Here is a 27,981-nt window from a genome sequence, read left to right on the forward strand (position 1 = left end):
GTGTAAGGGGTGTAGAGAACCTGGAGCCCCCCCTCCCCCCTCAGCACAGTGTGTGTGTGGGGGGGGGTTCTCTCTTTACCTGCATCCTCTTGGTTCCAGACCCTTCCTCCTGGCTCTTCTTGAATGCCAATTCTGCCCCCTAGGGAAGCAGGCTGGGTAGGAAGTGTTTGTAGAAATCAGTTAAGGACATGGACCAATGGCTCCAACTCCCAACAACATCCCGCTGTCACGGACCCCTGCATGCCCTCCCCCATCCCCCCAGCCTCTCCAGACAGGAACCAGCCTGTCCCCGGGCCACCATGATGGGGTCAGCCACCAACTTCTTGAGGCCTCAGCCTCACAGTTTATGAGCCAGGACAAGTCTAATGGGCCAGGGGCGAGGGGAGCATGGGCCCAGAATAAAGGAACAGAAAACTGTTTTTCCACTCCCAGAACAACCTACCCCCCTGGCACATGTTTTCTTCAAATTCTCTTGATGGCTGGAAATTGAGGCCTATCAACAGGAAGCCTGTGTCTGCATAAGAGCCTAGGCAGAGCTAAGGAACCAAGCCGTGAGGCGTGCACACACTGTACAGTCAACCTCAAAGCATCGGCATTTCTTGGAATTGACAGATACAATGGTATTCACTACGAGGTAACATGTATCAACTAGTGAGTCCACAATGGGTGTGCACTGTGTCCCTCCAGACGTCACATTGAGCTCCTGGGCACTTCCATGACATACTATGGTAATGGGGGCCCCTGGGCGGCACGCAGCTCTGGGCAGGTATGCAGGCTCAGGGCCCGAGGCTTGGCCCACCTGCTTTGCTTCTATGCTACCTTCACCCAAGACAATGCAGACGGAGCCTTGCTTGGCTTTGTGGTGCATGCGAGCAGGTGATCTGAGGGAGATTGTGTTTCAGCAAGCTTTATCTGAATGAGCACTCTTTCTGGACCCATCAGGAAGGGACACCAGGGTTGGAGGTACCTGTCATGGTGCTTGAAGCCATCTGAGCAAGCTATAACGGCCCCCATTGAGAGCATGGGTCTGAAGGCCAGAACCTTTGAGATGACAGGAAGTTAAGTCAAATGAACCCAGTGCCATTTCCCAAATGTCCTCCAGAACCTGGGTGGAGCTGGGGTTGTTGCTTCAGTGGGACACATAAGTGGAGGCATGGAAAGAGGTAAGAAATGTGGAACTACTTCTGGCCCTCTGGTGTTCTCTTGTCTCCTAATCAGGCCATATACCCACACACTCGGCTTGCCTGTCCTGGAGGAAGGGAGCCGGGCCTTAGTTCCTTCATGCACCTCTCAGTCGGTCACTAGTTGTCCCTACTCCAGCCCTGTCCTCCAGGATGGGTTTGGAGTCCCGCGGCTCTAAAATGACTATTCTGAGCAACGTGGCAATGGCCTTCCTTAGACAGGCAACAAGGTTGTCCTTGTTCAGTGGGAAGCCATGGGCCTCGGAGCATCTAGAGGCTCCCGCATGAGGCTGGCCCCAGCTAGGGGTGCAGAGGGAAAGGCCTGTCTCCTCCAGGTCCTTCTAACCCAAGAATGGAGGACAGACCTTGGGCAGAGATGTGGATGTAGCTGGTCCAGGCTCAGTTGAGCCTAAAACCTTTCATGTCCTTCCAGTGACCTGGCTGGCTCACTGACCCTCTCTCCCCACCCACCAGCAGAGGGCGCAGTGACGGGCACTGTTCAGGGACAATGAGAGATGCTGGGGCAGCAGCCCTGGGATAGGATGGCGGCCAGTAACAGAGGTCTTAACCCCTGCTCTCATCCTGAGAAGCTTCTGTAACAAAGGTACCCACTCTTACCCTCCGCTGGACTGCGGGGGGGGGGGAGTGGGGGGAGGCACAGGGGGGGTGCGGGGAGGTCCACAGCAAAGCCACAGACCAACCTGTGGTCCAGACCCATGAGTAAGAGCTGGGTCAGGACCCATGGCTGACTGTCGCTAGGGCAAAGTGATGCACACACATTCTAGAAAGGGATACCATGTGACCACAGAGCATTCGCTTTTTACAAAAAGGAAAGAAAAGAAAAAAGAGCAAATATGTACAAAATACTGTAGATCTCTCCTGGGCCCACGCAGAAGCCATCTCTTGTTTCTGCTCCTTCCAGAGCTTTCCTCCCATAGTTCCGAAGCACACTTGTAACACAACCCCAGTTAGGACGTGGGCCCCCGAGTGGCACTGCCATGTGAGGCTCCGGTTCCAGCCACTCCAGCTGGACAGGGACGAGCCCCCCCCGCCCCCCCACGTTGTTCTCTGAAGATGTGGGGTCTGGAGGAGGCTCAGCGGCTCTCCCGTCCCGTCTCTCTCCCGGCTCAGGACGATGCTGCCGCCGCGGCGTGGCTCAGGGCAGAGCCATCAGCGCTTGTGGGCCAAGAGGGTGGTCATCCTGATCTTGCCGTCCATGGAGGCGGTGAGGCACGTCCCACAGTCCATGGCCGTGCTCCAGTCCACCGTGACCACGGGAGCGCGGTGGCCACCCAGGCTCAGGCAGCTTTCCAGAACCTTCTCGTCGCCACCCAGCTACAAGAGAGCGAGGAAGCAGTGTTAGACGCCACTCACAAACACCTGTTCGTCCACTTGGGGTGACAGACCAGGGGAAGGGACGCAGACACCACTGAGCAGCCTGCATGGAATTATTCTAACACAGATCAACGAAATTGGGGGCTGAGAACTGGCCCTGCCAGCCTGCAAGACGCCAGGTCCCCGTCTGTCTGTCTGTCTCAGGCTTCACCACTGTTGGCCAGGTTTGCCTAAGGCAGAGCTGACTCTAGGGTCCACCCTCTGCCCCGCCCCCCCCCCACCTACCTTGTAGATGACGCCGCCGGTGGCAGAGCACGTCAGCATGTAACTGCCCTCCGAGTCAAAGGCGAACAGCCGGCCCCGGGGCACTTGCACCTGCTTGTAGCCGCTGTAGCCGGACAGCACAAAGGGGCCCGTGGCGTCTGCGGGGAGGCCGTGCTCTGACACCTTCAGGCCACTCTTGTGAATGTTCCACTGAATGAACTGCAGACATGGACACAAGCCCCGAGCCCACTCAGCGGGGACAGGGGCAGGCCTGGGGCCGGTGCCAGGCCCACCCAGAGCAGAGCAGAAGCTGGAGCGGGGCGGGCAGGGGGGTGGGGGTGGGGGGGACCTGCCTCCTTCTGCTTCAAAGGCAGAAATGGGGCAGCGTGATGTCCATAGGCCACCCTGAAGTTCTACCTTTTGCCAAAACAGTGGGAGAAAATTCTACAACATTCTCACAAAGTCCAACCCTCCCCCTCCCCTCTGAGAGAGGAAGTGACAGCGTGTGGACTCCTGCTCTCAGGCAGGGGGAGCTTCGAGGGACACTGCTGCTGTTACCATCCGTCAGAACCCAATGAGATGGTTCCAACCCAGGCGCGAAGCAGAGGACAGATGTCCACCGCTGACTCTGGCTCCAGGCACTGCGCCGTGCATACGGTCCCCAGGGCAGATGGGCTGCTCCGCATGATCAGCTTTTCCTTGGGAATCCCACCCATTTAATAGAAGTCGAGCTTCAACTTAAAAACCCTTTCCTACAGTCTCCTCTTCTTCCTCTTCTCTTTCTACCTCTTCCTCCTCCTTTGGATACAAGGTCTCAATTAGATTGGCATTCATTCTATAACTCTGGCATGACTCAAATCTGTGTTCCTCCTGCATCGGCCTCCCATATGCTGGCCTGCCTGAGACCAGGAGCTTGAGGTCTCTGGGAGAACCCCAAGCGACCATTGCTACCACCACCACCACCACCACAAAAAAACTGACCCTGTCACTGCAGTGTTCGGTGGAGAATGCAGGTGGTTAGTGGCCCGCCCGCCTGCCCAGCTCCTCTCGCAGGGCCCCTGCCATCGTCCCTCCCTAGCACCCTGCACAGAGGCCATCTACAAAGTGCATCTCCGTGACTGTTTGGCTGGGGAACGGGCCGCCCTTGTTCCTTCTGTGGACTCTGCTTGGGCCTGTCTGCTTCTGGGAAGCTGGTCCTGGCGCCTCATCCAACTCTAGGCATCCGAGGGCGGCCCCAAGGCCACCACCAGAGCCTAACCCATTACGGAGCCATGACGAGTCACTTCTGAAGCAACTAGAAGAACACGCATTCCCTTCCACGGGAGAGCTGAGCCCCGGGCACAGCTGCCGCCGTGTCCCCGCCCTCGCTCACTCACCTTGCCGTCCTCGCCGATGCTGTACACGGCATTCTCGTCACAGCTGAACTCCACGGAGTAGACCTCCCCGCCGTGGGCCCTCCAGCTCATGGCGCACTCATGCTGCTGCATGTCTGAGGCAGGGAATGTGACCAAGGTTGGCTACGCCTGAAGGCATCCACCCGCCCGCCCACTGGACCCCACCGCTGGCCCTGCTCAAGGGCTGCTACTCCTAAGCTGCAGAAGCAGCAGCCGACATTGGGTCAAAAGTGAGGAACCCCATAATTCTGGGAGATACATAACAGTCCTTCCTACAAGGCCTCTAGAAGGTTCCTTTAATAGATTCGGTGGCCTTATCCTAACTCAGACCCTGGGGACAGAGGAAAAGGAGCCGCCCACAGCAAAGGAGCAAGACAGCGTTACTCTGCGTCCTTCGCATCCCACATGGGTGACCAGGACTCGATGGAAAAGCTCTAGACCCAAGGACAGCGGAGCTCCTAAACCTAAACCTGCCACGTCTACTGACGCTAAGCAGGTACTGGTGGATTGTGCTGGGTGTTGAAGTTAAGATTAGTCCATGCGTTTAAAGCAGGCTTTTGTGAAAGCTTTTACTGCGGGGGCCCACTTAAAGAGGGGACCAGGCCGGCCAGCATGCACGCGCGTACCAAACAAGCGGATGACACCATCTGCCGCGCCTGTGACCAGCAGGTTCCCATTGTGATTGAAGGCTGTACAGTTGATGGCGATGGGCTCGGGCTCCAGGGAGAACTGGAGCTATGAAAACCAAGGGGAAGCACAAGTGAGCGGGCCGCGGCCAGCAATGCAGACACAGGCACTCCGGGGTCCTTCCTTCCTGTTCTACTTCTAGAAGATGATTCTGCCCAACTCATGCGTGACTGTGCTCTCATGTGTGTGTGCACGTGCACGCGTGCATGCGCGTGTGCCACACCAGTACTGGAACTTGGGACTCAGGGCACTGCCGCTTAGCTTTTGTTGCTTAAGTCTGATGCTCTACCACTTGAGCTGGAAACTCAACTTCCAGCTTTTTGCTGATCAACTGGAAACAAGTCTCATGGACTTTTCTACCCAGGCTGACTCCAAACTGTAATCCTAAAACCTCCTGACTAGCGAGGATTACAGGTGTGAGCCACCAGTGCCTGGCTCTTTAACTATGCTCTTTTGAGAGGGGAGGTTGCTGTTGACATCTTGCTCTTCACACTAAGATGAATAATCCATCTCTTAGCCACCCATGCTAAGAACACAGTATGCTCACCTGCCAACAGGGACCACCACGTCATCCTGACAGGCAGCCCTGAGTAACAGAAGCTGATCATGCACAGCTCCCATGGGTGCTCCAGTCCCTTCCCACAGAAATCCTGGAAATGCAGGCGCTAACCAAACCACCTCCAACAACTTAAGGTCTCCTATGGATTCTAATACTGAACAAACAATAGCAACTTTGGGACTCAAAATGTAAGCTAGAATATGACATGGTGTTCTTTTTATACACTTGCCTTTGAGAACAAAAAGGAGGGCAAAGCAAGACTCTCACAGATCAGTGGACTCCAAAGCTGGCTTTCACCAGGAACATTAATCAAATACAGATGACCTGAATTCTTATTCTGGGAGCCATTAAGAACTCAGAAAGCTAAAGTCCTCAGGAGTGGCTCACATCTGTAATCCTAGCTACTTAGGAGGCTGAGATCTGAGGATCAATGTTCAAAGCCAGTCTGGGAGACTCTCATCTCTATTTAACCAGCAAAAAGCTGGAAGTAGAGTTGTGGCTCAAGTGGTAGAGCATCAGACTTAAGTGAAAAAGCAAAGCAAGGGAGGCCCTGGGTTCAAGCACTAGGACCAGCACAGAAAAGAACGGGGGAAAGGGGAAAGGGAGGAGGAATAGGAGGAAGGGAGGGAGGAAGAGGAAGTAGAGGTGAAGGGAGGAGGGGGATGAAAAGGAGGAGGGGGGGAGGGAAGAGGAGGAGGAGGAGGAGGAGGAGGAGAAAAGCCCAACCTGTGCAAGACCAGGATAAGGAAAATAAATCTCCACACATTGCTGGGACTCCAAAGAGCTATGTCCTCCATGCACAAATACACCAGGAATAAATCTAAATCTACTTCACAGAAAAGGATACTAGAAACCTAACCACTCTGCAAATGTATTAGTGTAAACCCCCTCCTATATGAGTTTATAAACAAATTCACTATCCTCATGTTGTCTGAGGAACCTCAGGCAGAGATAGAAGTGACTGTACAGCTGCCAGGAGCACACACACACACACACACACACCACACACACACACACACACACACACACACACACACACACACACGTACCTGGCACAAATGAGTATAAATCTTTTTCAGAAAAATGTCCTACATCCCAAGCCTCAAATTATTCTCAAGGCTAAAGGTCCTGGATCATGAGCCCACACGGAAATCCCTAAGACAAAGAGGTAGGGTGAGAGGAGAAAGCACCCGTAGAAACGGCCAAAAGAAATTATGAGACACAATACACAATGACCACAATCAGTAGTTCAACAAAGTAAGAGGAAGTGGAACTATGGGTAAGAATGTGAGACTAGAAGAACAAAGCTGAAGCCAGCTTAGTTGGGGCTTCTAAAAATGAGAAATACAGTAACTGAAATGAACACCCTAACAGATCGGTTAGCAGCAGGTTACTCAGAGAAGGAACCAGTGAACCAACAGAGCGAAGGAATTATCATCATGAATGCAGCAAAGTGAAACAAAAAAGAGGAAACGCTCGAATTCATATCTCGCCCAGAAGGCAAGAGATAACAGAAAATTAAACAATGGAAAAAATAATGACTAAGAATTTTCCAGAACTAAACAAAGAAATCAATTCTCTGATTCAAAAAACTCAACAAAATAAAGCTAGAAGGTATGTTTTTTAAAATTGTTTTAACTTAAAAAACAGAAAATCCAACCTCAGAAACTAAAATAAGATTTTCAAAACATGGGGGAAGTCAAGGGGAGGAGGGTAGGTAGACTGAATGAAAAGGGGATAAGGGTGAGGGGAGAATACAGTCATAAAATCCAATGCATAGCCTAGGAAACTAGGAGGAGAGGGTGGAGTTAGAAGAGATGGGTGTTGAGGGAATGATGAAACCATTAGTACTGATAAAGACGCATTGTACTTAGAAACTGACATGTTGAATGGTAACCCCTTTGTACAACTACTTAAAGATAATTTTTTTTAATCTTAAAAGCAATCAGAGTCAGGTGCTGATGGCTCACACCTGTAATCCTAAGTACAGAGGACACTGAAATTTGAAGATCACAGTTTGAAGCCAGCCCAGGCAAGAAAGTATGTGAGACTTTATCTCCAATTAAACATTAAAAAGCCAGAAGTGAAGCTATGGCTCCAGTGGTAGAGCAGCACCTTACGTGAAAAAATTAAGGACAGCACCCAAGCCTAGAGTTCAAGCACCAGCAATGGTATTTTTTGTTTTTAAAGCAGCCAGAGAAAAATGACAGCAAAGGAAGAAAGGCCAGTTCCACTGAGAGTGAAATTCTGTTTCAGCAAAAGCAGCCAGAAGAGAAGACTGAGGCACAGTTAGGAGATAGATCAGTTTTCAACCATAAGATTCTAGAAAGATTCATATACTATGATTCCGCTCATGTAGTCAGGGAATGCAAAACAAAGACTATTGCTCGGATATATATTAATGTGATAATAATCTTTAAAGTACTGTCGCATTATTATTTTTTTTTTTTTTGTCGGTCGTGGGACTTGAACTCTGGGACTGGGCGCTGTCCCTCAGCTCTTCAGCTCAAGGCGAGCACTCTACCACTTGAGCTACAGCGCCACTTCCATTATTATTATTATTATTATTTAGTCCAGTCAGTGTCTGTGTGGAAGGAAGGGCATCCAAGACCATAAAGAAAAGGCAATGTGCTATTTTACACTAGGTGCTCCTTTTACTGCCTTTCCTCTCCTTATGTCTAGGATGTCAATATCCTTTTGTACATACTCCACATTAAATGACAAATGTGAAACTCACAAGTAAACGTAAGATTACAAGTCACAGAGAAGAGTGACATAGCAAAAAGGAAGAGGGACTGGAAGAACGGAAGGGAGGAAGGCGGGCAGAGGTCACCACGGGGCTTGGCGGGAGTGGCCCTGACAGCAGCTTCGGTGTGAGCAGGGAAGGGAAGGGCGTGGGAAGACACTTCATTTCTGGGTGACCAGATGTTGTGGCTCAACTCGGAGTGACTTCTTCAGTGGTTCACAATCTGCCAGGCCAGGCTGAGCACAATACTTTTCAACATCTTAAAATCTGAAGATGTATTGAAAATCTGCAGACTCTAAGGCAGAGAGGAAGAGACTGGATAGAAACCTAAGGTAGTGCAGATGCCCCCCCAGGGCAGGCCCTGTACCTGCTGCTTCATGGTTTTCGTGTCCCACAACAGCAGCTTGCCAGGAACCTGGTTCATGCCCTTGCTGCCAATGTCCGGGGCAGAGGAGTCCACCTGGGAAGTGAGGCTCGGAGCTGCGGCCGAACACACGAAAGAGGCCCCGTTGGGGCTGCACGCGAGAGACAGGATTCTGCAATGTACAAGGGCCCAGGGTCAGGCCATCATCTGCCCCAGCGGGGCGGGGTCCTGAAGAACAGCCACAGAAGCCTGCAGCCTTGACCGTGGGAAGGGGAGCGCCAGCTCACCTGGGCATATCATCGTCGATGTTGATTTCACAGAGGTTCTTCTTGGCTTCTGTGTCATAAAGACGCACTGTCCCCACACCACTGCCCAACAAGAGCTGCAAATAAAGGGGCAGGGGCAGGAAGGTTAGTGCAGGAGTCAGGAGGGCTGGAGGAAAGAGGCTGTCCCTCTGAGGCAGGAAGGAGACCAGGCTGACAGAAGGAGTAGGCCCTGAACAAAGGCAGTCAGGGGAAATCTGGCTACACTTTAAAACACCATAAAACCATCAAAACTGGCCTAAGAGTTAGGTCAGACACAGAAACAAGCACAGTGGTTAAACCCTGTAATCCTAGCCATTCCAGAGGAAGAGCTCAAGAGGCTACAGACTCAAGACCAGTCCAGGAGAGTTCACAAGACTCAGTCTAAGCCAATAAAAGCTAGGCAGGGTAGTCATGCCTATGATCCTAGCTATGAAGGAAGAAAAATAGGAGGGTTGTAGTCTAGGGAAGCCTGCGCATAAACTAAAGCAAAAACGTCTGGAGGACTGGCTCAAGTAGTACAGCACCTGCCTAGCAAGTATCAAGCCTTGAGTTGAAACCCTAATACCACCACCACCACCCCCAAAAAAAGACAGACTGACAAGAGAGAAAGAGAACAAGAAAGAGCTGGGTGCTGGTGGCTCACTCTTGTAATCCTAGCTACTTGGGAGGCCGAGATAAGAGGACTATAGTTCAGAGCCAGCCAGGCAACAAAAAACTAGAAATGGTGCTATGGCCAAGTGGTAGAGTGCTAGCCTTGAGTACAAAATCTCAAGGAGAGCACCCAGGCTCTGAGTTCAAGCCCCAGGATAAGCGAAAGAAGAAAAGAAAGAAAGAAAGAAAGAAAGAAAGAAAGAAAGAAAGAAAGAAAGAAAGAAAGAAAGAAAGAAAGAAAGAAAGAAAGAAAGAAAGAAAGAAGGGAGGGAGGGAGGAAGGAGAGAGAGAGAAAAAGAAAAAGAAGCCGGGTGCTGGTAGTACATACCTGTAACCCTAACTACTCAGGAAGCTGAGATCTGAGGACAGCAGTTCAAAGCTAGCCAGGGGAGGAAAGTCCATGAGACTCTTATCTCCAGTAACTACTCAGAAAAAGCCAGAAGTGGTGCCGTAGCTCAAGTAGTAGAGTGCTAGCCTTGAGCACAAAGAGGCTCAGAGACAATGGCCAGGCCCTGAGTTCAAGCCCCAGGACCAGGGAGAAACAAGAAAAGAAAAAAGAAACATAAACAGATGGGTAGGGGGACAGGAAACCTGGAGGTCTGCTGAGTCAGATAAGCACAGATAGGATGAATCCCTCTGCCCTACTGAGGTCCCCTGTGGGCTCATTTCAATTCTCCTTAACCCAGCAACTGCACTGCCACCCTAAAAGGAGTCTGCTGGACCAGTCCTGGATGCATGGTCTCCAGATCCACAGGGATGAAGATGAAGGAAGGGTTAGTTTAGCTGCCTCTGCTGGGCCTAAGAAGAGCCATGGGAGGATTCTCCAACATGGACCACAGTGCTAGGCCTGCAGACAAAGCATTGCTCACCAGCCTGTCCCGCTTGGTGGCCCATTCCAGAGAGAGGAGTGGTGACTTGGAAATGGAGGACGCTTTGGTCTGCATGATGGGGTTGAAGGACCACACTTTGATGACCCCATCCACATCTAAGCTGGCGACCCTCCTTCCGGAGCAATCCACTCTAAGAGGGAAAAGAGAGGGGTTAATATCCTGGCCTCATTCATCTTCAGCCAGTCCCAAAAGGTCTACACTCAAAAGCTAAAGACAGACTGCTTCAAAAGTATTCATTTATTCAAGAAATGCTATTCATGCACTGACTCTGTGGTACCCCATGGCAAGATTCATACACAGACCAGCCCTCAGAGCACCTGCGATCTGGGATCGGGAGCTGCCCAAGGACCAGAGCACCTGGGGCTTAACAGCAACAGCAAGCACCCTCCCCTCCAACCCCCCAGGCCTCATTCTGCAAGGATTTGTTCTGGAACGCCACATCCCTACCACATTTACAAATTCATTTTTATGGTGTTTCCCTAAAAGCACCAACATAAAGCACATTAAAATTAAGTGAGCTGTAGGGCTAATACAAAGCGTTAAGTTGTTCCTAAAACTAAGCAATACAGAATTTATAAGGGCAGGGATGGACCATTGCCATGGGAGGTCTGAGTAAGATTCAGAGGCAGCTACCCAATCCTCTCTGACCCTTCTAGGGGACCACCCACCATCCTTCCCTGTGCTCTTGAGGGCCACCTCTGAACACTCAGGCTTCCCTGGCCCCGCCCACCTGCAATGCATGATGGACGAGTGGTGCTCCCCATACTCCTCCTGGCCCAGCACGATGAAGGGCTGCTCCGGACGGCCTCCTCCGCCCTCAGGGCCCACCATGGCCACCCGTGCCAGCGGCTCTACTGGCTCCATGTGGAGCTCCAGACAGGACTCAGCCTCCGGGCCACTGGCTTCCGGCTTCTTCTCTGCACCCTGCGGCCAGCAAAGCAGAGATCAGTCCGTTGGGATGGGATCGACACTGGGAGACTCTTGGTCACAAGGATCCCAGAGGGCAGCTCTGAGATTTGAGGGCCGTACTCAGCTCGCCTGGGCAAAGTAGGGAACTGCCCCAGGAGCAGGCCCTTCCAGGGGCCTCTGCCCATCACAGGCCTGCAGAGGGAGAGGGGGCCCAGGCCCGCGCGCCCTATCACAGCTGAGGGGACTCAGGACACACCCTGCCTTGACAGGCCAGGCCTGGGATAAGGGGCACCGAGTGCTCATAGTTTTACTCTCCACAGTCATATGTGGTGTTGATATGCAAACCGAGACTGAAAGCAAAAGCTAACATCCTGCCCCAGGTCCCAGGCAGGCAGAGTCCCAGAGAGTCAAACTCAAGGTGCCAAACCAGGGCTGTCAGAGATCACCTCAGACCTCTGACAGTGCACCCATTCCAGCCAGTGTCCTCCTAGAAACAAGAAGACTGAGAAACTGAGGCCACTGGCCGCACATGGAGAGAGAACTGAGCATAACTGATCTACAGTGGCTGGATATCTAAAGTATCAGTCAACACAAATGGTCTGTGCGCATCACAGGCCTCCCCCTAGGGACTCAGGTCAGCAGGAACAGTGGCTCCATAGTAAGAAACAGGCGGGCCTCAGATCTAAGGGGTCTGTGGCTGCACTCCATACAGAAGCAGCTCCACCTGCAGAGCAAAGCCTTCAGGGCCTATTGTCACTACCCTGGGATCACTGCTGGACTGCCCTCTGCTAAAATGGCCTTTAAAACAGTCAAAAAGCTGGGTGCTGGCTGCCCACGCCTGTAATCCTAGCTGTTCGAGAGGCTGAGATCTGAGGATCCTGCTTCAAAGCCAGCCCAGGAAGAAACTCTTACCTCCAATTAACCACTAAAAAGCTGGAAGTGGGTATGTGGCTGGAAGTGGGTATGTGGCTCAAGGGGTAGAGCACCAGCCTTGAACAAAAAAGCTAAGGGTTAGTGCCCAGGCACTGAGTTCAAGAGCCAGTTAAAAGCCCCACTAAGGAGCTAAGTAGTCAAGAAGGTGAACCAGTAAATCCCCTGGATTTCTGCTTCCGCCTGAAGTGTTTGGCCATAAGAGAAATAATTCAGCTTGCCAGGAAGAGCAGACCCTGACCACACTCCCAAGAATGTGCACCCCTGGCCCTGTGTGCCCCTTGGCTTGGGTGTGGCCAGAGCCTCTCACCGAGTGGGCACATGACTGTCAGGACAGCACCCCACAACTGCAGCGCAGATGGAGTCAGGGAAAGGAACTCTTGAGCCAGCAAAGCAGGGTGGCTCTGGATGAAACAGACCAAGCTCAGGGCCCCTGAAGTGCCATGCAGTTGACCGAAGGGAAGCACTTGCACACGAGGGTCCCCAGAACTCCTCTTCAGGAGCCCTTCCAGAGGCTGGCCTCGAGAAAGGCAGACGGAACAGGACCCCACACAGCCAAAACCAACGAGGAGAGACCACACCCTGGGCAGTGGCAGGACTCGGACTCGGACGCAAAGTAAGGCTCCTCTGAGGCTTCCACGCGGCCCCTCCGTACCTGGGAGGAGGTCGTGGAGAACAGCTCCTTCCTCTCCTTGCCATGGTCCTGCAGACGCCGCTGCCGCTGCTGCGCCCAACTAGACTCCGACACTGACGCACCTAAGAGGCTCTTCCCGTCCTTGGCTCCCGGCCCCAGGTCCTTCCCCTTGATGGCCTAGGGAATGAGAAGCCAGCTGTGAAGTCTCTTCCCAGGCAGCGACACCATCCAGGCCTCCGCCTGAAGCAAGGGTCAGGGAACAGTATTGCCCCCCAACTGCTCCTGGGAAAAGCCCGCCCTGGCTGCGCTAGACAGCTGCCAGAGCGTGCCGTGTCTTCAGATGCTGTGTCAGGGACAAGCGTGGAAAATACAGATGGCATGCGGCCACACCATGGCCCAGGAGGTGCTACGTCTACCACATGTAGGCAGGCCCATGATGCCTGCCTACACTGTCCATGGTCCTCAGAGGTGTCCTGCCTCCGCACCTGCTGCACAGGGAAATAAGACCTTTGTCACCCTCTTCTTTCCTACACTGGATAAATGGTGTAAGGAGTACAAAGGCAATGCTCCCTGTCTCTGCAAAATCAAGATGACAAGAAAGTTGTCCAATGTATCATCATGCCAAAATGAAAACACAAACGGGGTGCAGAAGTGCAATCCTAGCTCTCAGGAGGCTGAGGCGGAAGGATCGTGAGTTCAAGTCCAGTATGAGCTACTTAATAAGGCCCTGTCTCAAAAGAAGAAAATATACATACACATACAGGTGCTAACAAAAGACATTGCAATCAATTAAGAAGTGCCTTTAAATAATAGGGTAATTTAAGCCAGAAGAGCCATAGACAAAAATTAACCTTTTAGTTCCTGCCTAAAGAACAGAAAGAGAGGTTGGACCTATGGCTCAAATTGTAGAGTGCTTGCTTGCTTATAAGCACAAGTTCCTGAATTCAAAATCCCAACACTGCCAAGACAATTAAAAAAAAAAAAAAGAACTGAAGACAGTCTTCTCCTTCAGCTGTCGCCAAGGCAGTCCTAAGGAAGAGGAGCAATCATGAAAAATAATTATGGATTAAAGGCCGGGGGCTACTGGCTCATACCTATAATCCTAGCTACTCAGGAGGCTGAGATCTGAAGATCAAGGTTCAAAGCCAGTGCAGGAAGGAAAGTCTGTGACTTTCCTTATCTCCAATTAACCAACAAAAAAGCCAGGAGTGGAAGTGTGGCTTAAGTGGTAGAGTGCTAGCCTTTAGCAAGAAAGCTAAGGCACAGGCCTTAAATTCAAGCCCTAAATTCAAGCCCCAAGACCAGTATCAAAAATAAAAAAGCTGATGAAGTACTGTAAAACACTTTCATAAGGATACTAAGGTACATTTATGTAATGCTATAAATGTGTATAATTTAAATGGTTTTTTGTAACATGAACAAGCAACTGGAGTTTTTAAGGGCAAATCTCATAAAAATCTATTAGAGTCATACAACATTCCAATGGTTTTGAGTATCTTCTGTTACAATCTTTTTTTTTTCTTTTTGCTTATGTGGTGCTGAGGAATCGAACCCAGGACCTCACGTTTGCAAGGCAAGCGCTCTACCACTGAGCCACCTTCCCAGCCCTGTTACAATCTTGATTGTAACTTGTCTTACTTTCACCTTTCAGGAGACAAATATAAGTTGACACCCATTCATTCTCAGTGGCCTGTGGATATCAGAAGGGACTCCAAAGCCTCTTGGCCAGGCAATCATCCAACTAGGACAGGAAACAAGTCCCAGTAATTTGGTCTTACCTGAAGCACCTTCCAGAAGACAGACCCTCACAAATTAACAGGAAGTTGGGCAGGGGGTACCCATTCCCATCCAGCAGAGCAACACAGGGTCAGCTCTGGAGGCTGCTATCCTTACCACTGTGTCTCAAGAGCTAAGACTAAATTTGATACTAATAGAGAAATACAGACGTATAAGGACACTTTGCTTTCTTTACATGACAGCCCATTAAAGCTTATCTCTGTAATAAGGTAATTTCCACTTGTCAGCCCGGCTCCCTCAGTAGGTGTGAAAGGTGCAGAACTACAGCTGAGCGGTGGCCGGGCAGCCAGGCCCGACTTGACCCATGACAACTTGCCTTCCACAGCTACTGAGATTCAAGACCCCAGAAGAGCTTGGAACCTGTGGCTTTTGTGGGTACTTTTTGGTTTAATTTTGCCTCCAGACTCATATGGACAGCCTATTCTTTTGCAAGAATAATGCTATCAGCACTTTAGTAATGACACAATGACTTATGAGCAGGCAAAAGTGCTGATGTAAGTGAAATTTTCAATGCTGTATACAAATCATATTAAAAACAGGAATCATTTTATATGGTAAAAATAAAAATGCAATATGTATATGTATAGAGAGAGATAGAGAGAAAAAGAGAGAGTGCATATATGTTCTTTTACAGAGAAAGAAGGGCTCTGGTGTCGCGGAGAAGAAACAAGAACATGTGTTTAATACACAAACAGAGAAACAAAGCTTATTTACAAATTCAGTGCATACTGAATTCCAAAGAGTTTATTATCAAAATCACAGAAGTTCCTACCACATACTGCATTTGACATTGTTCAGAAAGAATCTAGAATGGTACACTTAAATTCTTAACTTAGGCATCAATTTTTTTCAGTTTTTCTTTTTGTTTGATTTCGTTTTTGATGGCACTGGGGCTTGAACTCAGGGTTTCCTGCTCTGTTCATCTTTTTCGCTCCCAGCTGGTACTCTAGCACATGAGCAACACTCCAATTCCAGTTGGTTATTCAGAGAGAAGAGTCTTGTGGATTGTTTGTCTTTGAGCCTTGAGGCTCGGATCTCAGTCTCCTGAGTAGCTAAAGATTATGGACTCGAGCCGCCAATGCCTGGCTGGGCATGAAATTGTAATAGGACAGCCAGGATATGAACAATTTGCCATCGGAGGTAAACAGCTGGGGAGAGAGAAGAATGGAGTGCTTGGCATAGAAAATGCAAGAAGTCTTACATACACTCTTCCCCACAAGGGAGAGGTAAGACCAGTGAATGGACATTATAGATTCCTACTAATAGCGCTCTCACAAGCATGTACCCCACTTTAACAAGCAGTGAGCTCCTCATCATAGAGAACTGTTCCTAGGCTCGGTGGGCCAGAGGACCTTTAGTTTTCCTGTCAACTCGAAAGTTCTGTTATGTCCTGGATTCTCAAAACGACTAGTTACTTTAGTTACTGCACTGGAAATATCAGTGCTGAGTTTAAACCACCGCCAATGAAGAAATGACTGGACCCATGAGTTTGTCAGGGCATAGATACCTGTGGTCTCCACTCAGGAACTGGAAGCTCTGCTGTGAAAACATACCACACAGTGACCCGACCTCTGTGCAGTCATATTTTTAAAAGACAAGGTAAAGAACATTTCTGCAAACTCTACATTTTCACTGCTATTCTTTGTCTGTAAAGTGCATAAAAAGTCCCCATACCACAGCAATGTCACCACGTGACACCACAGTTCCTGAGCATACAGTATGCCACAGGCCACAAAGAAGCTCTTTGAGTGTTTGCTTTCACTTCAGGTTGGTGACGTTGGATTTTATGATATCAACCTCATTTCAAGGGACTCAACACTGCATACTATCTGCCCAGCTGATAAAACGTTACCTATGAGAGAGATCAGCCGCAAACAGCATGTTTTACTTGGTTATATTCCAAAGAATTGAAATATTAATTCCAAGACTGAAATTTTCAGCTTAGCACTGGTGGTTCACACCTATAATCTTAGCTACTCAGAAAGCTAATATCCTGAGGATCTCAGTTCAAAGCCAGCCTGAGCAGGAAAGTCTCATGAGTTTCTAAAATAACCAGCAAAAAGTCAGGCTGGAGATGTAGCTCAAGTGGTAGGGTACCAACCAGGAAAACAAGCTAAGTAAACATTAAGCCCTGAGTTCAAACACCAGTTTAAAAATAAACAAATAAACAAACAAATTTGAAGAAAAGTGGTGTAAGTAACTATGATTGATTTTTAACTTCCTCTGCCTTCGTGGAGGCTGAGAGGATAGTGATTTTGCATTAACTGAGGTCTCAGAACAGACTCAGATACCAAGTAAACAGGATCCTTCTGGAATCCACCTTCTACTAAAATTTACTGAGGGCTGTTTGCCATCTGCCAGACACAGCAGTCACCAAGGGCTCTTCTATGGACTCCATTATTCCTCTCCAATTATCAACTCTCCCAAGCTAATGGAAGAGTGAGTTCAAACAATACACAAGGAACCAGAGCTGAGAGTAAAGCAGCCTGAGCCCAGAGACCGTGGCCTGACTTACCTGCTGCCCTGCTCTGCAGCTCCAGATCAACACTGCTAACCCTCACATTTCAGTGGCTGTCTGGGGCAGACTCCTACCTCCCCAGGTACTGAGGACTGCTCCAAATCACCATATCATGTGCAACTCAAGCCAAGGTAAGAGGAAGGCACGGACTATGGCAACTTCATTGGTAGCTAATACACATCACTCAAAGACAAGCAAGAGGCTAACTCTGGGTCTATTAAACTTTCATCCTGCAGGCATTTCTGAAAGCAATGAGTTCTGATCACCTCTCCTAGGAATGTGACTCAACATCTGGCCTATTTGGGACTTAAGCTGGACTCAAAGAAATCCTCTTGGGATCTAATATGAAAGTGAAAAATACTAACATTTCTATGTTGAATCAGCAAATACCAGCTTGTAGGTGATGTACATGAATTTAGAGGTAACTGGGGCTTCAATTAAGGGCCTCACACCTGCTATACAGGCATTCTACTGCTTGAGCCATAATACCACCAGCCCTTTGTGCTCTGGCTTTTGAGAGAGGGTCTCACTTTTTTTGTCTCAGCCAGCCTAGATGGCAACCTTTCCCGTCATAGCTGGAATGACAGGTGCACCCACCATACACACAAATGTTTTGCACTAACTGACTCATACCTCAATCCTCCCAATCTCAGCTTCTCAAGAAGCTGGGATTATAGGTATGAGCCACTGAGCCTAACAGGTAACTCTTAACTTACACTATAGCCAAGCCCTTGTTTATGTCACCCAAAACTGAAAATCTCAGTCACTAGAATTCACACTAAAACCATTCAAACAGTCATAATCCCCATGAGTTGACAGGAAGATAAGAGATGATGACTTCTTGTCATCATCTACTCAGCAGGGTGTGAAGGACATCTGAAAGTTGGCACAGAAGCTCAGAGTCAGTCAGAGGACAGCAGTCATTCAGGATCCAGGCCTGAGGTCACTGTATCAGCATGTCCAAATCTGCCCACTGCCTCAGCACCAGGCTCTGCTGAGCTGGCCAGAGGGCAGAACATGGGGGTGGACTCATTAGGTGGATTTGCCTCCTGTTTGCCTACTTCCTCCAACATTCAGGTCTATTCTCACCCTGCAGCTATGCCTGGTCTGTGGGGAGAAAGGAGGGAAAGGAGGAAGAAAGGGAATGAGGAGAGGCTGGGAAGGTGGGTCAGTGGTAGACGGTTTGCCTTGCATGCATGAGGCCCTGGGTTCGATTCCTCAGCACCACATAAGCAAAAAGAAAAAATCCGGAAGTGGCGCTGTGGCTCAAGTGGTAGAGTGCTAGCCTTGAGCTGAAGAGCTGAGGGACAGCGCCCAGGCCCAGAGTTCAGGCCCACGACCAGACCCCAAAAAAAGGAATGAGGAATGAATTTAACATCACAGAGCACATCCAAGAACTTGGTGCTAGCAGAGAGGTACATGAGTCTACACATGACAGGCAGATGCCAGAGACTTCCTGGAAACTGTTAAGGAAGCCAGGACTGGAGCTTACCTGGCCACTGAAGGTCTCTTTCCTGGCCGAGCTCTGAGCCTGAGCAGGGCCTTGGGCAGGCGACAACCTTGAGGGGCTCTTCTTACTCTGAGGCAGTAGTGAGGACAGGAAGCCCACTCGGGGTGACTGGGAGAGCGAGGTGGTCCTCTGGCTGCATACCATGGCTCTGGCCAAGCAGAAACATCACAGGATTATGGGCTGGAGCGAAGTGGGGGCATCTAAGAATGTGGAGTCCTGAGCTATGAACAAGTTTAGTGACAGGGGCTTTAGCTAGGTTCTGCTGCCTGGGAATTGCCCTTCGTAACATACAAAGGGAGCTGAAGGCTTATCTGACTCAACACAGATGTCTGTGGTTCTTCACTGAAGACACCAGTAAAGCCGAGAGCTGCCTTGTCTGTGGCCAGAGGCCACACGTGCTACTGAGTTCATGACTGTGGTTCCCCACATGGAAATATGCTGGGGGTAAGACACACTGGAACTCTAAGATTTCGCATGGAAAAAAGTGTAAGACAGCTCATCACGTTTTGTTTCCATTCATCCCATGTTCAAAGTTCCCATATACTGGGCTACTGAAACACATCACTAAAATAAAACTTGTTTTTATGTTTTCAAAAATAAAACAAAAATGTAGCTTTTAGCTGGGTGCCCATGGCTTACGCCTGTAATTCTAATTACTAAGGAGGCTGTGATCTGAGGATCACAGTTCAAAGCCAAGTGGTACAGGAAAGTTTGTGAGACTCTCGTCTCTAATAAATTGTCACAAAAGCCAGAAGTAGAGCTGTGGCTCAAGTGATAGAGTGCTAGTCTGGAGCAAAAGAAGCTCAGGGACGGTGCCCAGGGCCTGCGTTCAAGCCCTAGGAGCAGCAAAAACAAAAAAACAAAAAAACAAACAACAACAACAACAAAAAAAAAAACAGAAGGAAAGGAAAAAAAAACATAGCTTTTAAAAGTCTAAATTTTTTCATCTTTTCTATCTTTAGCAAGCAGCCTATTTCCATTAGAAGGTGCTGACTATGAAACTAAGTCAGGGCTTCTGCTACTGTTTTTGTTGATAATCTTTGGTTTTGTTTTTAACTGGAGATTGAGTTTCATGTATGTTAGGCAAGTAGTCTACCACTTGAGACACAACACTATGCTTTTTGACTGTATTTTGTTTTTCAGATATTGTCTTCCTACCTTCCCCCAGGTTGGCCTTGAGCTCATGATCCTATCTCTGCTTTCTGAATGGCTAGGGTTACACGCATGGGCCACTCTGCCCAGCTGGCTAAAACTAGAGTAATTTCAACATACTTGGCTCCTACACCTGGATTTGTACTCTTTTTGCAAGTCATCAATTGTGTCACCTGTCTGTGCTTCTATTTCTTCAAGTGCTATTATTATTGTCCTTAGGCTGCTCTTACTTGTGTGTGTGTGTGTGTGTGTGTGTGTGTGTGTGTGTGTGTGTGTGTGTGTGTGTGTGTGTGTGTGTGTATGTGTGTATGCACACATATGTGCTGGTACAGGGGGCTTGAACTTAGGGCCTGGGCACTGTCCCTTAGCTTTGTCACTCAAGGTTGGCACTTGAGCCATTGTTCCACGTCCAATTTTTTGCTGGTTAATTGGAGATAAAGAGTCTCATGGACTTTCCTAACCATGTTGGCTTCAAACTGTGAGCCTCTGATCCACAGTAGCTAGGGGTACGGATATAAACCACCAGAGCCCAGCTTATCTATTTTACTGTTTAAACTGTTTAAACCTTGAGTAACATGCTTCTCTTGAAGAATGCATCCCCTTAAATGCTCTTATAGCCTTCTATATTGAGATATTCCTCCCAATACACAAAAATTTCTTAAGACTTTACCATAACAGATATAGTCTATTGGTCCAGGCTATGCACATCTGGATATGCAGGCTCCTGTCACAGCTGTGCGTTCGCCTGGCCCTCAGGAAGACACACAGGCTTAACAGTTAAGAACAACTCACAAAGGAGTTTACTAATTAAAAAACTGAAGCAAACGCAAGGGTTCCAAAGGGCTTTCTGGCACATCTCTCTTAATGGGTAGAAGGTCATGGTGAGGCCTGGTCAGGGGGAAGCTCAGGCCCTACAGAGCACAGAAAGCAGAAAGAGGGAGCAGAGGCCAGCCCTCATGCACTCACAGCTCAGAGTCCCCAAGGCGGTCCATACTGGAGACATAAGGAGGCAATTTGTGTTGGACCAGGGTCTCTTCCTCTTCAGGCTGCTGTTCCTCCTTCTTCAGTCGATGGATTTCAGCTTGCAATGCAAAAAGCTATGGAAGAGTGGAGCGCCATTATTCAATAACCTGACCTCACCTTTCTTCTGCCTATGGAGATGTCTAAACGTGTTACATCCAAACCCAAACTCCAAGCACCCCCCATTTCTGCTGAGTGTACAATGGTAAAATGAAAGAGCCAGAGTAGATTCTGGCCTAGAGCAAATCAAGGACATCAAAAGCCCTGACCTATGCAAACCCCACTGTTTTGATCTTTTTATCATTTGATTTCTTTCCTTTTTACTACTTGGCTAGCATCTTCCAGAATTTGCCAAGAAAAAGTGGCTCTATCGTGCTTTGCTCTTGATAATCTATAATCAGTCTTTACAACTCACATAGAAAGAACTTTTTTTTTCTCTTTGTGCCAGTACTTGAGCTTGAACTTGGGGCACGGGCAATGTTCTTTAGCTTTTTCACTCAAGGCTGGCATTCTACCACTTGGGCCACATCTACTTCCTGCTTTTTGGTGGTTAACTAGAGATAAGAGTCTCACGACTTTCCTGCCTGTGTTGGCTAAGAGCCATGATTCTCAGATCTCAGTCTCCTTAGTAGCTAGGTTTCTAGGTGGAAGCCACCAGTGCCTAGCATAAAAAAAAAATTTAATGACATCAAATCTTTAACATTTTGTGAAAAAAAAAACTACCCATATATTTGATTCCTTCTGTACAATTACTTGAAGCTAATCTTTTAAAAAAGATATCAGATGGGAGGCTGGGAAGTTGGCTCAGTGGTAGAGTGCTTGCCTAGCATGCATGAGGCCCTGGGTTTGATTCCTCAGCACCACATAAGCAGAAAAAGCCAGAAGTGGCGCTATGGTTCAAGTGGTAGAGCCCTAGCCTTGAGCTGAAGAGCTGAGGGACAGTATCTGGGCCCAGAGTTCAGGCCCACAACTGACAAAAAACAAACAAACAAAAAAAAGAATCAGATGGTCAGTAAGCAAAAAAAAAAAAAAAAAAAAAGAAAGAAAGAAAAAAAAGAAAGCTATTCTTATGCACACATACCCAAATTCTAAGAATCATAACCCCCAAACCTAAGCTTATAAGCTTCCTTTTTCTGACCTCAACTCCATTTCAGAGCAGGGTAATGTCTCAAAGAACATATGATTGAAGCAAGCATGGACACCCTGGATCCACTGTTTTATCAAGCAAGAGAAACATGTAGCTACATAGAAACAATTATATTACACCAGGGTAGTACACAGTAAATATGGGGCTCTATCGGGGGAAAGACTGAAAAAAAACAAATACACAGAAAAATGGGTGAGATGCAAGTGAGCTACACAATCGTCTTTTTCTTCTTACCAATTTATTCCTGTTGCTACATTGCTTATGCAGCACAAAGGCATTTACAACATGAATGTGTCCCCAATACTGACTTTCTGGTGACTCACTTTCATCTAAGACAGTTCAGCTGTTCTATATTTAACCAACCCTCCATTGATGCTACCCAATTCCACACCCCAAAAGCAGAAGTGCTTCCCAGCTTCCAGGGAGTGAGCCTGCCCTGAACAAACCTTCTGACGCAGGACTTCATTTTCTTCTTGAACCTGATTGGTCCTCTGGAACTCTGCATCAAAGTTCAGGATCACGGGAACTGGTGCACAAAGTTAAAGAATAAGCCTTATGTGAGAGTAGTTAAAAGTCCTTCTCAAATCCTTGACGTAGCAGCAAACACTTGAATAGGAACATACAAGGAACAGAAGACAGAACTGGTGCTGTGGAAATGAAAGTCTCCCTCTGGTCTGCCACTCCAGAGCAGCCCACTTCATTTCTCCAATGGTGGCCATAAAGAGCTACTATTCACAGACCACCAGCCAAGGTCAAGGCAAACACTTGGCTAAAAGTAACCTTGGAAGCAGGATCAGCCACTAGATTTTCCTCTTCCCAGGTCAAATTCTCCCCACTTAGATGGCTTAGATGGAGTCAAGAAAGCTTTCTAGACAGGTAATAGTGGCACACACCTATAATTCTAGTGACTCAGGAGGCTGAGATCGGAGGATCATGGTTTGAAGCCAACCTGTACAGAAAAGTCTATGAGACTCTTATCTGTAATGAACCAGCAAAAAGCTGAAAGTAAGCCAGGCACTGTGGCCTATAACTGTAATCTTAGCTACTCAGGAAGCTGAGATCTGAGGCTTGTGATTCAAAGCCAGCCCAGGCAGGAAAGTCTGAGAGTCTTATCTCCAATTAACCACCAGAAAACCAGAAGTGGCACTGTGGCTCAAGTGGTAGAGCAATTATCTTGAGCTGAAGAACTCAGGGACAGCTCTCAGGCCTAGAGTTCAAGCCCCCTGACAAAAAAAAAAAAAAAAAAAAAAAAAAGCTGGAAGTAGAGCTGTGGCTCTAGACTTGAGAGGGAAAAGCCGAGAGCCCCAGCACCAGAATAACAACAACAACAAAAAAAAAGCATTCTGCAGACTACACAACCACACATCACCCCATAAATACTCATGTTTTAGATCAGAGTGCTGGTCTTTCCTAGCCACCCCACACAGCTTCAGTCAGGAGCACCACCATGCAGGCAAGATCTCAGGCCTGGGGAAGTGGACTGCAGATCACATGTGCATGACCTAGCTTGCAGCTCACTGCCCTAGGAAGACCCGGGTAGTCACGCCACCCTGTCCTGCTCACTTCTTCACAAAGCCCTTCCTTCACAAGGATGGAAATGCAGCATGAGAAGAGAAAGGCACAGCTGGGAAGGACAATATTCAGGCTCACCCATAGTGTGAAAGGAAAAAGCAAAGACAGGAACCTATGCAATGTTCCTTTCAGAGGCCAAAATGGCCTCCAGTGGGTAGGTCTCTACAATACCCAAACTTATCGGTGCTTCCTCAGCTAGGCCCATTCAAACAAGATTCCCTTCTCCTCCCCCTAGATTCCTCCATTTCTAGCCTAGGAGCGTAAACAACAAGGCATGCCTGGGCCTCAGGACAAAATGGTACACTTCATAGACTAAGTTCTTATATGCATTCTTACTCTCTTGTGTTCTCGTTCTCATTCTCTTTCTTTCTCTCTCTCTTTCTCTCTCTCTCTCTCCATTCCTCATTTCCTCCCTCTCTCGCTCTGTCTCTAGCTCTCATGCCGACATGAATATTTTTAAAGTTTCTCTGTTTTATGGTTAAGTTCAGAAACACTGGAGTCATTGTCCCAGTGATACTAACTCAGGCAGCAAGTTCCAAAGCTAGAAGTGTTCTCGTCTGCTACCAAACCCCAGCAAAGACATTCAATATCCCCCAGAGACACAAAACCCACACAGAGAGTACTGTCAAGCATGCTGTATTCCACCAAGAAGCAACTGCCTTCTCCCACCCTCGCCACACACCACACCACCTCCATGCCCACTGACAAAGCCAGGTGCTAGCATCCCTGCTGCTGCCAATAGCTCTATCCACACGTCAGCTACTTCCTTAGCAGAACCAACATCAGAACTAAGATTTCTAACGCTGACCTCCTGACAATAATAACCACAATTTTCCACCCTTATCCCCCCATGAAATATGTCAAGTGATTGAGCCTCAGGCATTTCGTTAAAGACATGGCTGTACTGTGAGCACTGGCTACTGATCCCACTGTCTGGATGCCCCAGACTGAGCTTGCAGCCCCACAGAGCAGAAAGGATATGCATGCACTGAAACAGGACGCTCAGGAAGTTGTGCAGGGACACAATGAAGGTGTCTGCCCACTGTCGAGAAAAGTAGGTAGCAAAAGTGGGGTTGGTGTCTGGAGATGGCAAGAAGGGCAGGACAAACCAATCTTTCCACTCAGCCTGGTTCTGGAGCTCTGTGGCCTGCTTCGCAAAGAACTCCTGAGCTTTGTCATTTCTGTTGGTCTGTAAAGACACAAAGAAGGCAGCAAGGAGGGACAAAAGGTGGACAAATGCAGCAGTGGTACTCACTGGACACTATGTTGAAAATGAACTATACCATTTGTGGGTAGAGATGGGAGATTAAAAAAAAAAACAGAGAGGGAGGAAAGGAGTGACATTGTCCAAAAGGAAATGTACTCTTTAACTTACTTGTCTAACTGTAATCACTCTGTTCATCGCCTTTATAGTTTCATTTTTAGAAATAAAATAATAATAAAGAAGGTAGCAACGAGTGGGAGAGGTAGAAGTCCACAGACTTCATCACTGCCAGGGAGACAGACTTTGGACACTTGGACACTTGACAAGACAGGATCTACCACTTGAGAAAAGTCAAGGATTGGGGCTGGGAAGGTGGCTCAGTGGTAGAGCACTTGCCTTGCATGCTCGAGGCCTTGGGTTCGATTCCTCAGCACCACATAAGAAAAAAGCTGGAAGTGGCACTGTGGCTCAAGTGGTAGAATGCTAGCCTTGAGCTGAAGAGCTGAGGGACAGCGCCCAGGCCCAGAGTTCAGGCCCCACGACCGGATCCAAAAAAAAGAAGTCAAGGATTGTGTAACTTCAAAGCTGTTTAAAACTGTGGTCCTAAAGACATAATGCCATCCTGAAAACTAATCCTTACTTAATGCTCAAATCACCTGACTTCTGCCTCCAAAATCAGTATAATTTTTATTATTAGAACTTTCTATTCTATATATTAGATTCTATATATTTCTATTTATTTCTCAGTACTTCTCTATATTTATAATATCTGTATTATAGATAATGCATTTATATACTATATAAATATATATTTATATAGCTATACTCTTTATTACTCATAAGGGGGGAACAGGAAGGAGGACAAGAAATCAGATGATCCACAGATGGCGTGAAGGGACAGAGAAAGCAGGAAAACAGAAATAATCTGCACAGTGGCTGTTCTTTTCTTTCCCACAGTAACATACAGAATCCTGCCTAAAGATTAGAACAAAATCTGTTTCTGGGTTAAAGAGCTCTCGCCACTAAAGGTCACAGAATCACTGAATCAACAAGTACCTGGATTGTGTAGACAAGATAAAAGCGGAAGAGGCTGGTTTTCAGCTTGTTGATGGTGGGTCTATAGATATCTTCCAAGCGGCTGAAGAGCCGTCGTTCCAGGTAGCTCCAGTAATCCCGAAGGGCAGCCAAGTCATACAGCTGCATTAATTGCTGTAGCTGGTCCACAATCTTGTCCACCTAGAGAGAGGAGGCAGCGCTGGAGAAGGTGGGGAGGAAGACAGAGCAAATTCTCCCTCTCTCCATAGAATACGGCTTTGTGCATTTACTATGGTTTCTGGATGTCAAAAAACTTTGAAGGTGACAAATCTATAAAATTTTCGAAACATATCAACATCACACATGTTTTTCTGATGCAAGATATATGGCTTGACACTCTTAACAGGTATAAAATTTCAGGTATAAAAAGCCTCTGGCAGGGGCTGGGAAGACGGCTCAATGGTACAGTGCTTGCCTTGCATGCATGAGGCCCTGGGTTCGATTCCTCAGCACTACATAAGCACAAAAAGCCAGAAGTGGCACTGTGGCTCAACTAGTAGAGCATTAGCCTTGAGTTGAAGAGATGAGGGACAGCGCCCAGGCCCAGAGTTCAGGCCCCATGACCAGCACCCCCCCCAAAAAAAAAGCCTCTGGTGGCTGGGAGGCTGAAATCTGAGAACTGAGGTTCAAAGCTAGCTCAGGCAGGTATGTGTTACACTCTTATCTCCAATTAACCACCAAAAAGCTGGAAGTGGAACTGTGGCTCAAGTAGTAGAGTACTAGCTTTGAGCAAAAAAGCTAAGGGAAAGCGCCCAGGCACTGAGTCCTAAACCCAGCAAGACACATACACGCACACACCTCGGGCCCAGGAAGCAAGAGATCTGGTTCCAGATCCGACCTACTTGGACCTACCAATTCAACCAAAAACGCAGTAAGGGTACTGAAATGATTGGCTTTTACCAAGTAACCAGTAACCTCCTTCTCCAAGCAAGAAGCCAGATCTCCTAATTCACGCCTTCCCTTCCTGCTAACTCACAAGCTCTGCCAACACCAATTCAATTCAGCACATTCAAATCACAAGCACAGAAATTCCAAGTTTAAAAAAAAAAAAGGAAGGAAGGAAGAAAAATGAAATTCCAAGTACCTCTCAACTAAAAATCTCAGGGGCAATGTGTTTTAAAACGTGCAAATTAAGTATTCCTAAACGTGCTGAAGCAAAATCAACATTGCCAAAAAGGGTCTCTGACAACGCTATTTCTTTAACCACCACCACAGACACTTGAACCCAGCCAGCATAGGGGTCGCACAGCCCTTCGCTCCTGCAGCCCCGGGATGCAAATCCTTGGAACAGTTCTCCTCCGACCAGAACTTAACCATCTACCCCATCTTGCCTCTTACAACTGGGTCGCCAGGCCGGCCACCCCCTAGGCAGCCCCCGCTGCGAGGCCGGGCGGGGTAGAACGGAGCCCCGGAGGCAGGGCGCCTGGGCCCCAAGGCTCCTGACAGGCTGAGCAATTTCTAGCAAGTCACGGCCACCTCGGGGCCTCAGCGCCTCCTCGGCCGAGCCGGGGGAGAGCCGGGGCCAGGCGCGGGGTGTCCCGGGCCCCACTTCCCCCCAGCGTCGCCCAGCCTCGGAGGGCAGGGCTGGGGGAGGGGGGGAGACCCGCTCCCGGGCTCCCCGGGACCGCTTCACCCGCGCCACGCCCGCCGGGCCCTCACCCGGAACCCCTTCTCCTTGTCCGCCTTGATCTCGGCGTCCAGCTGCCGCAGAGTGTGCGTGAAGCCGCGGAAGAGCAAGTACTCCCGGACCAGCTCGTCGGTGCGCTCCACCGCCTCCGCCATCGCGGTGCGCGCCAGCAGCTCGGAGGACCGCGACAGCCAGCGACGGGGGGCGGGGCCTGCACAGGACAGGGCGGGGCCTGGCGCGCGCTCCAAGTACGTCACGCGGTGGCTAGCCTACCAAACCGCAGGCCCCACCCCCAGGCCGGGCCCCCTCCTTCTACCCCGCTCCTGCCTGGTCGGGGCCCCGCCTCTTGCCTCTCTGGATACGCCCAGCCTGAGCGGGTGGCCACGCCCTCCCGCCCGCCCAGTCGGGGCGCCTGGAAGGGTCGGGGTAGGTTTCAGGCAACGCTGGTGCTGGCTTTGTCATCTCAGTGAACTCCCATCCCAGTCAAGTA

General features: G+C 48.9%; 1 protein-coding gene across 1 annotated transcript; it reads right to left on the bottom strand.

Moving 5' to 3' along the window:
* Nucleotides 1-1,973: 1,973 nt before the first annotated feature.
* Wdr91 (WD repeat domain 91) lies at nucleotides 1,974-27,669 on the bottom strand. Its single transcript, XM_069996836.1, has 15 exons — nucleotides 27,524-27,669; nucleotides 25,826-26,005; nucleotides 24,547-24,754; nucleotides 22,440-22,522; nucleotides 20,793-20,923; nucleotides 18,657-18,822; nucleotides 12,871-13,026; nucleotides 11,107-11,300; nucleotides 10,356-10,506; nucleotides 8,818-8,912; nucleotides 8,534-8,702; nucleotides 4,801-4,909; nucleotides 4,157-4,269; nucleotides 2,802-2,999; nucleotides 1,974-2,516 (listed from the first exon to the last, which is right to left on the bottom strand). The coding sequence occupies exons 1-15, from the start codon at nucleotides 27,644-27,646 to the stop codon at nucleotides 2,352-2,354; spliced, it is 2,241 nt and encodes a 746-aa protein (XP_069852937.1). The 5' UTR covers nucleotides 27,647-27,669; the 3' UTR covers nucleotides 1,974-2,351.
* Between the last annotated feature and the right edge of the window lie 312 nt (nucleotides 27,670-27,981).

This window comes from Dipodomys merriami, unplaced genomic scaffold, assembly GCF_024711535.1.
Source record: "Dipodomys merriami isolate MVZ:Mamm:240054 unplaced genomic scaffold, mDipMer1.0.p SCAF_5, whole genome shotgun sequence".
In the NCBI taxonomy this organism is placed as follows: domain Eukaryota; kingdom Metazoa; phylum Chordata; class Mammalia; order Rodentia; family Heteromyidae; genus Dipodomys; species Dipodomys merriami.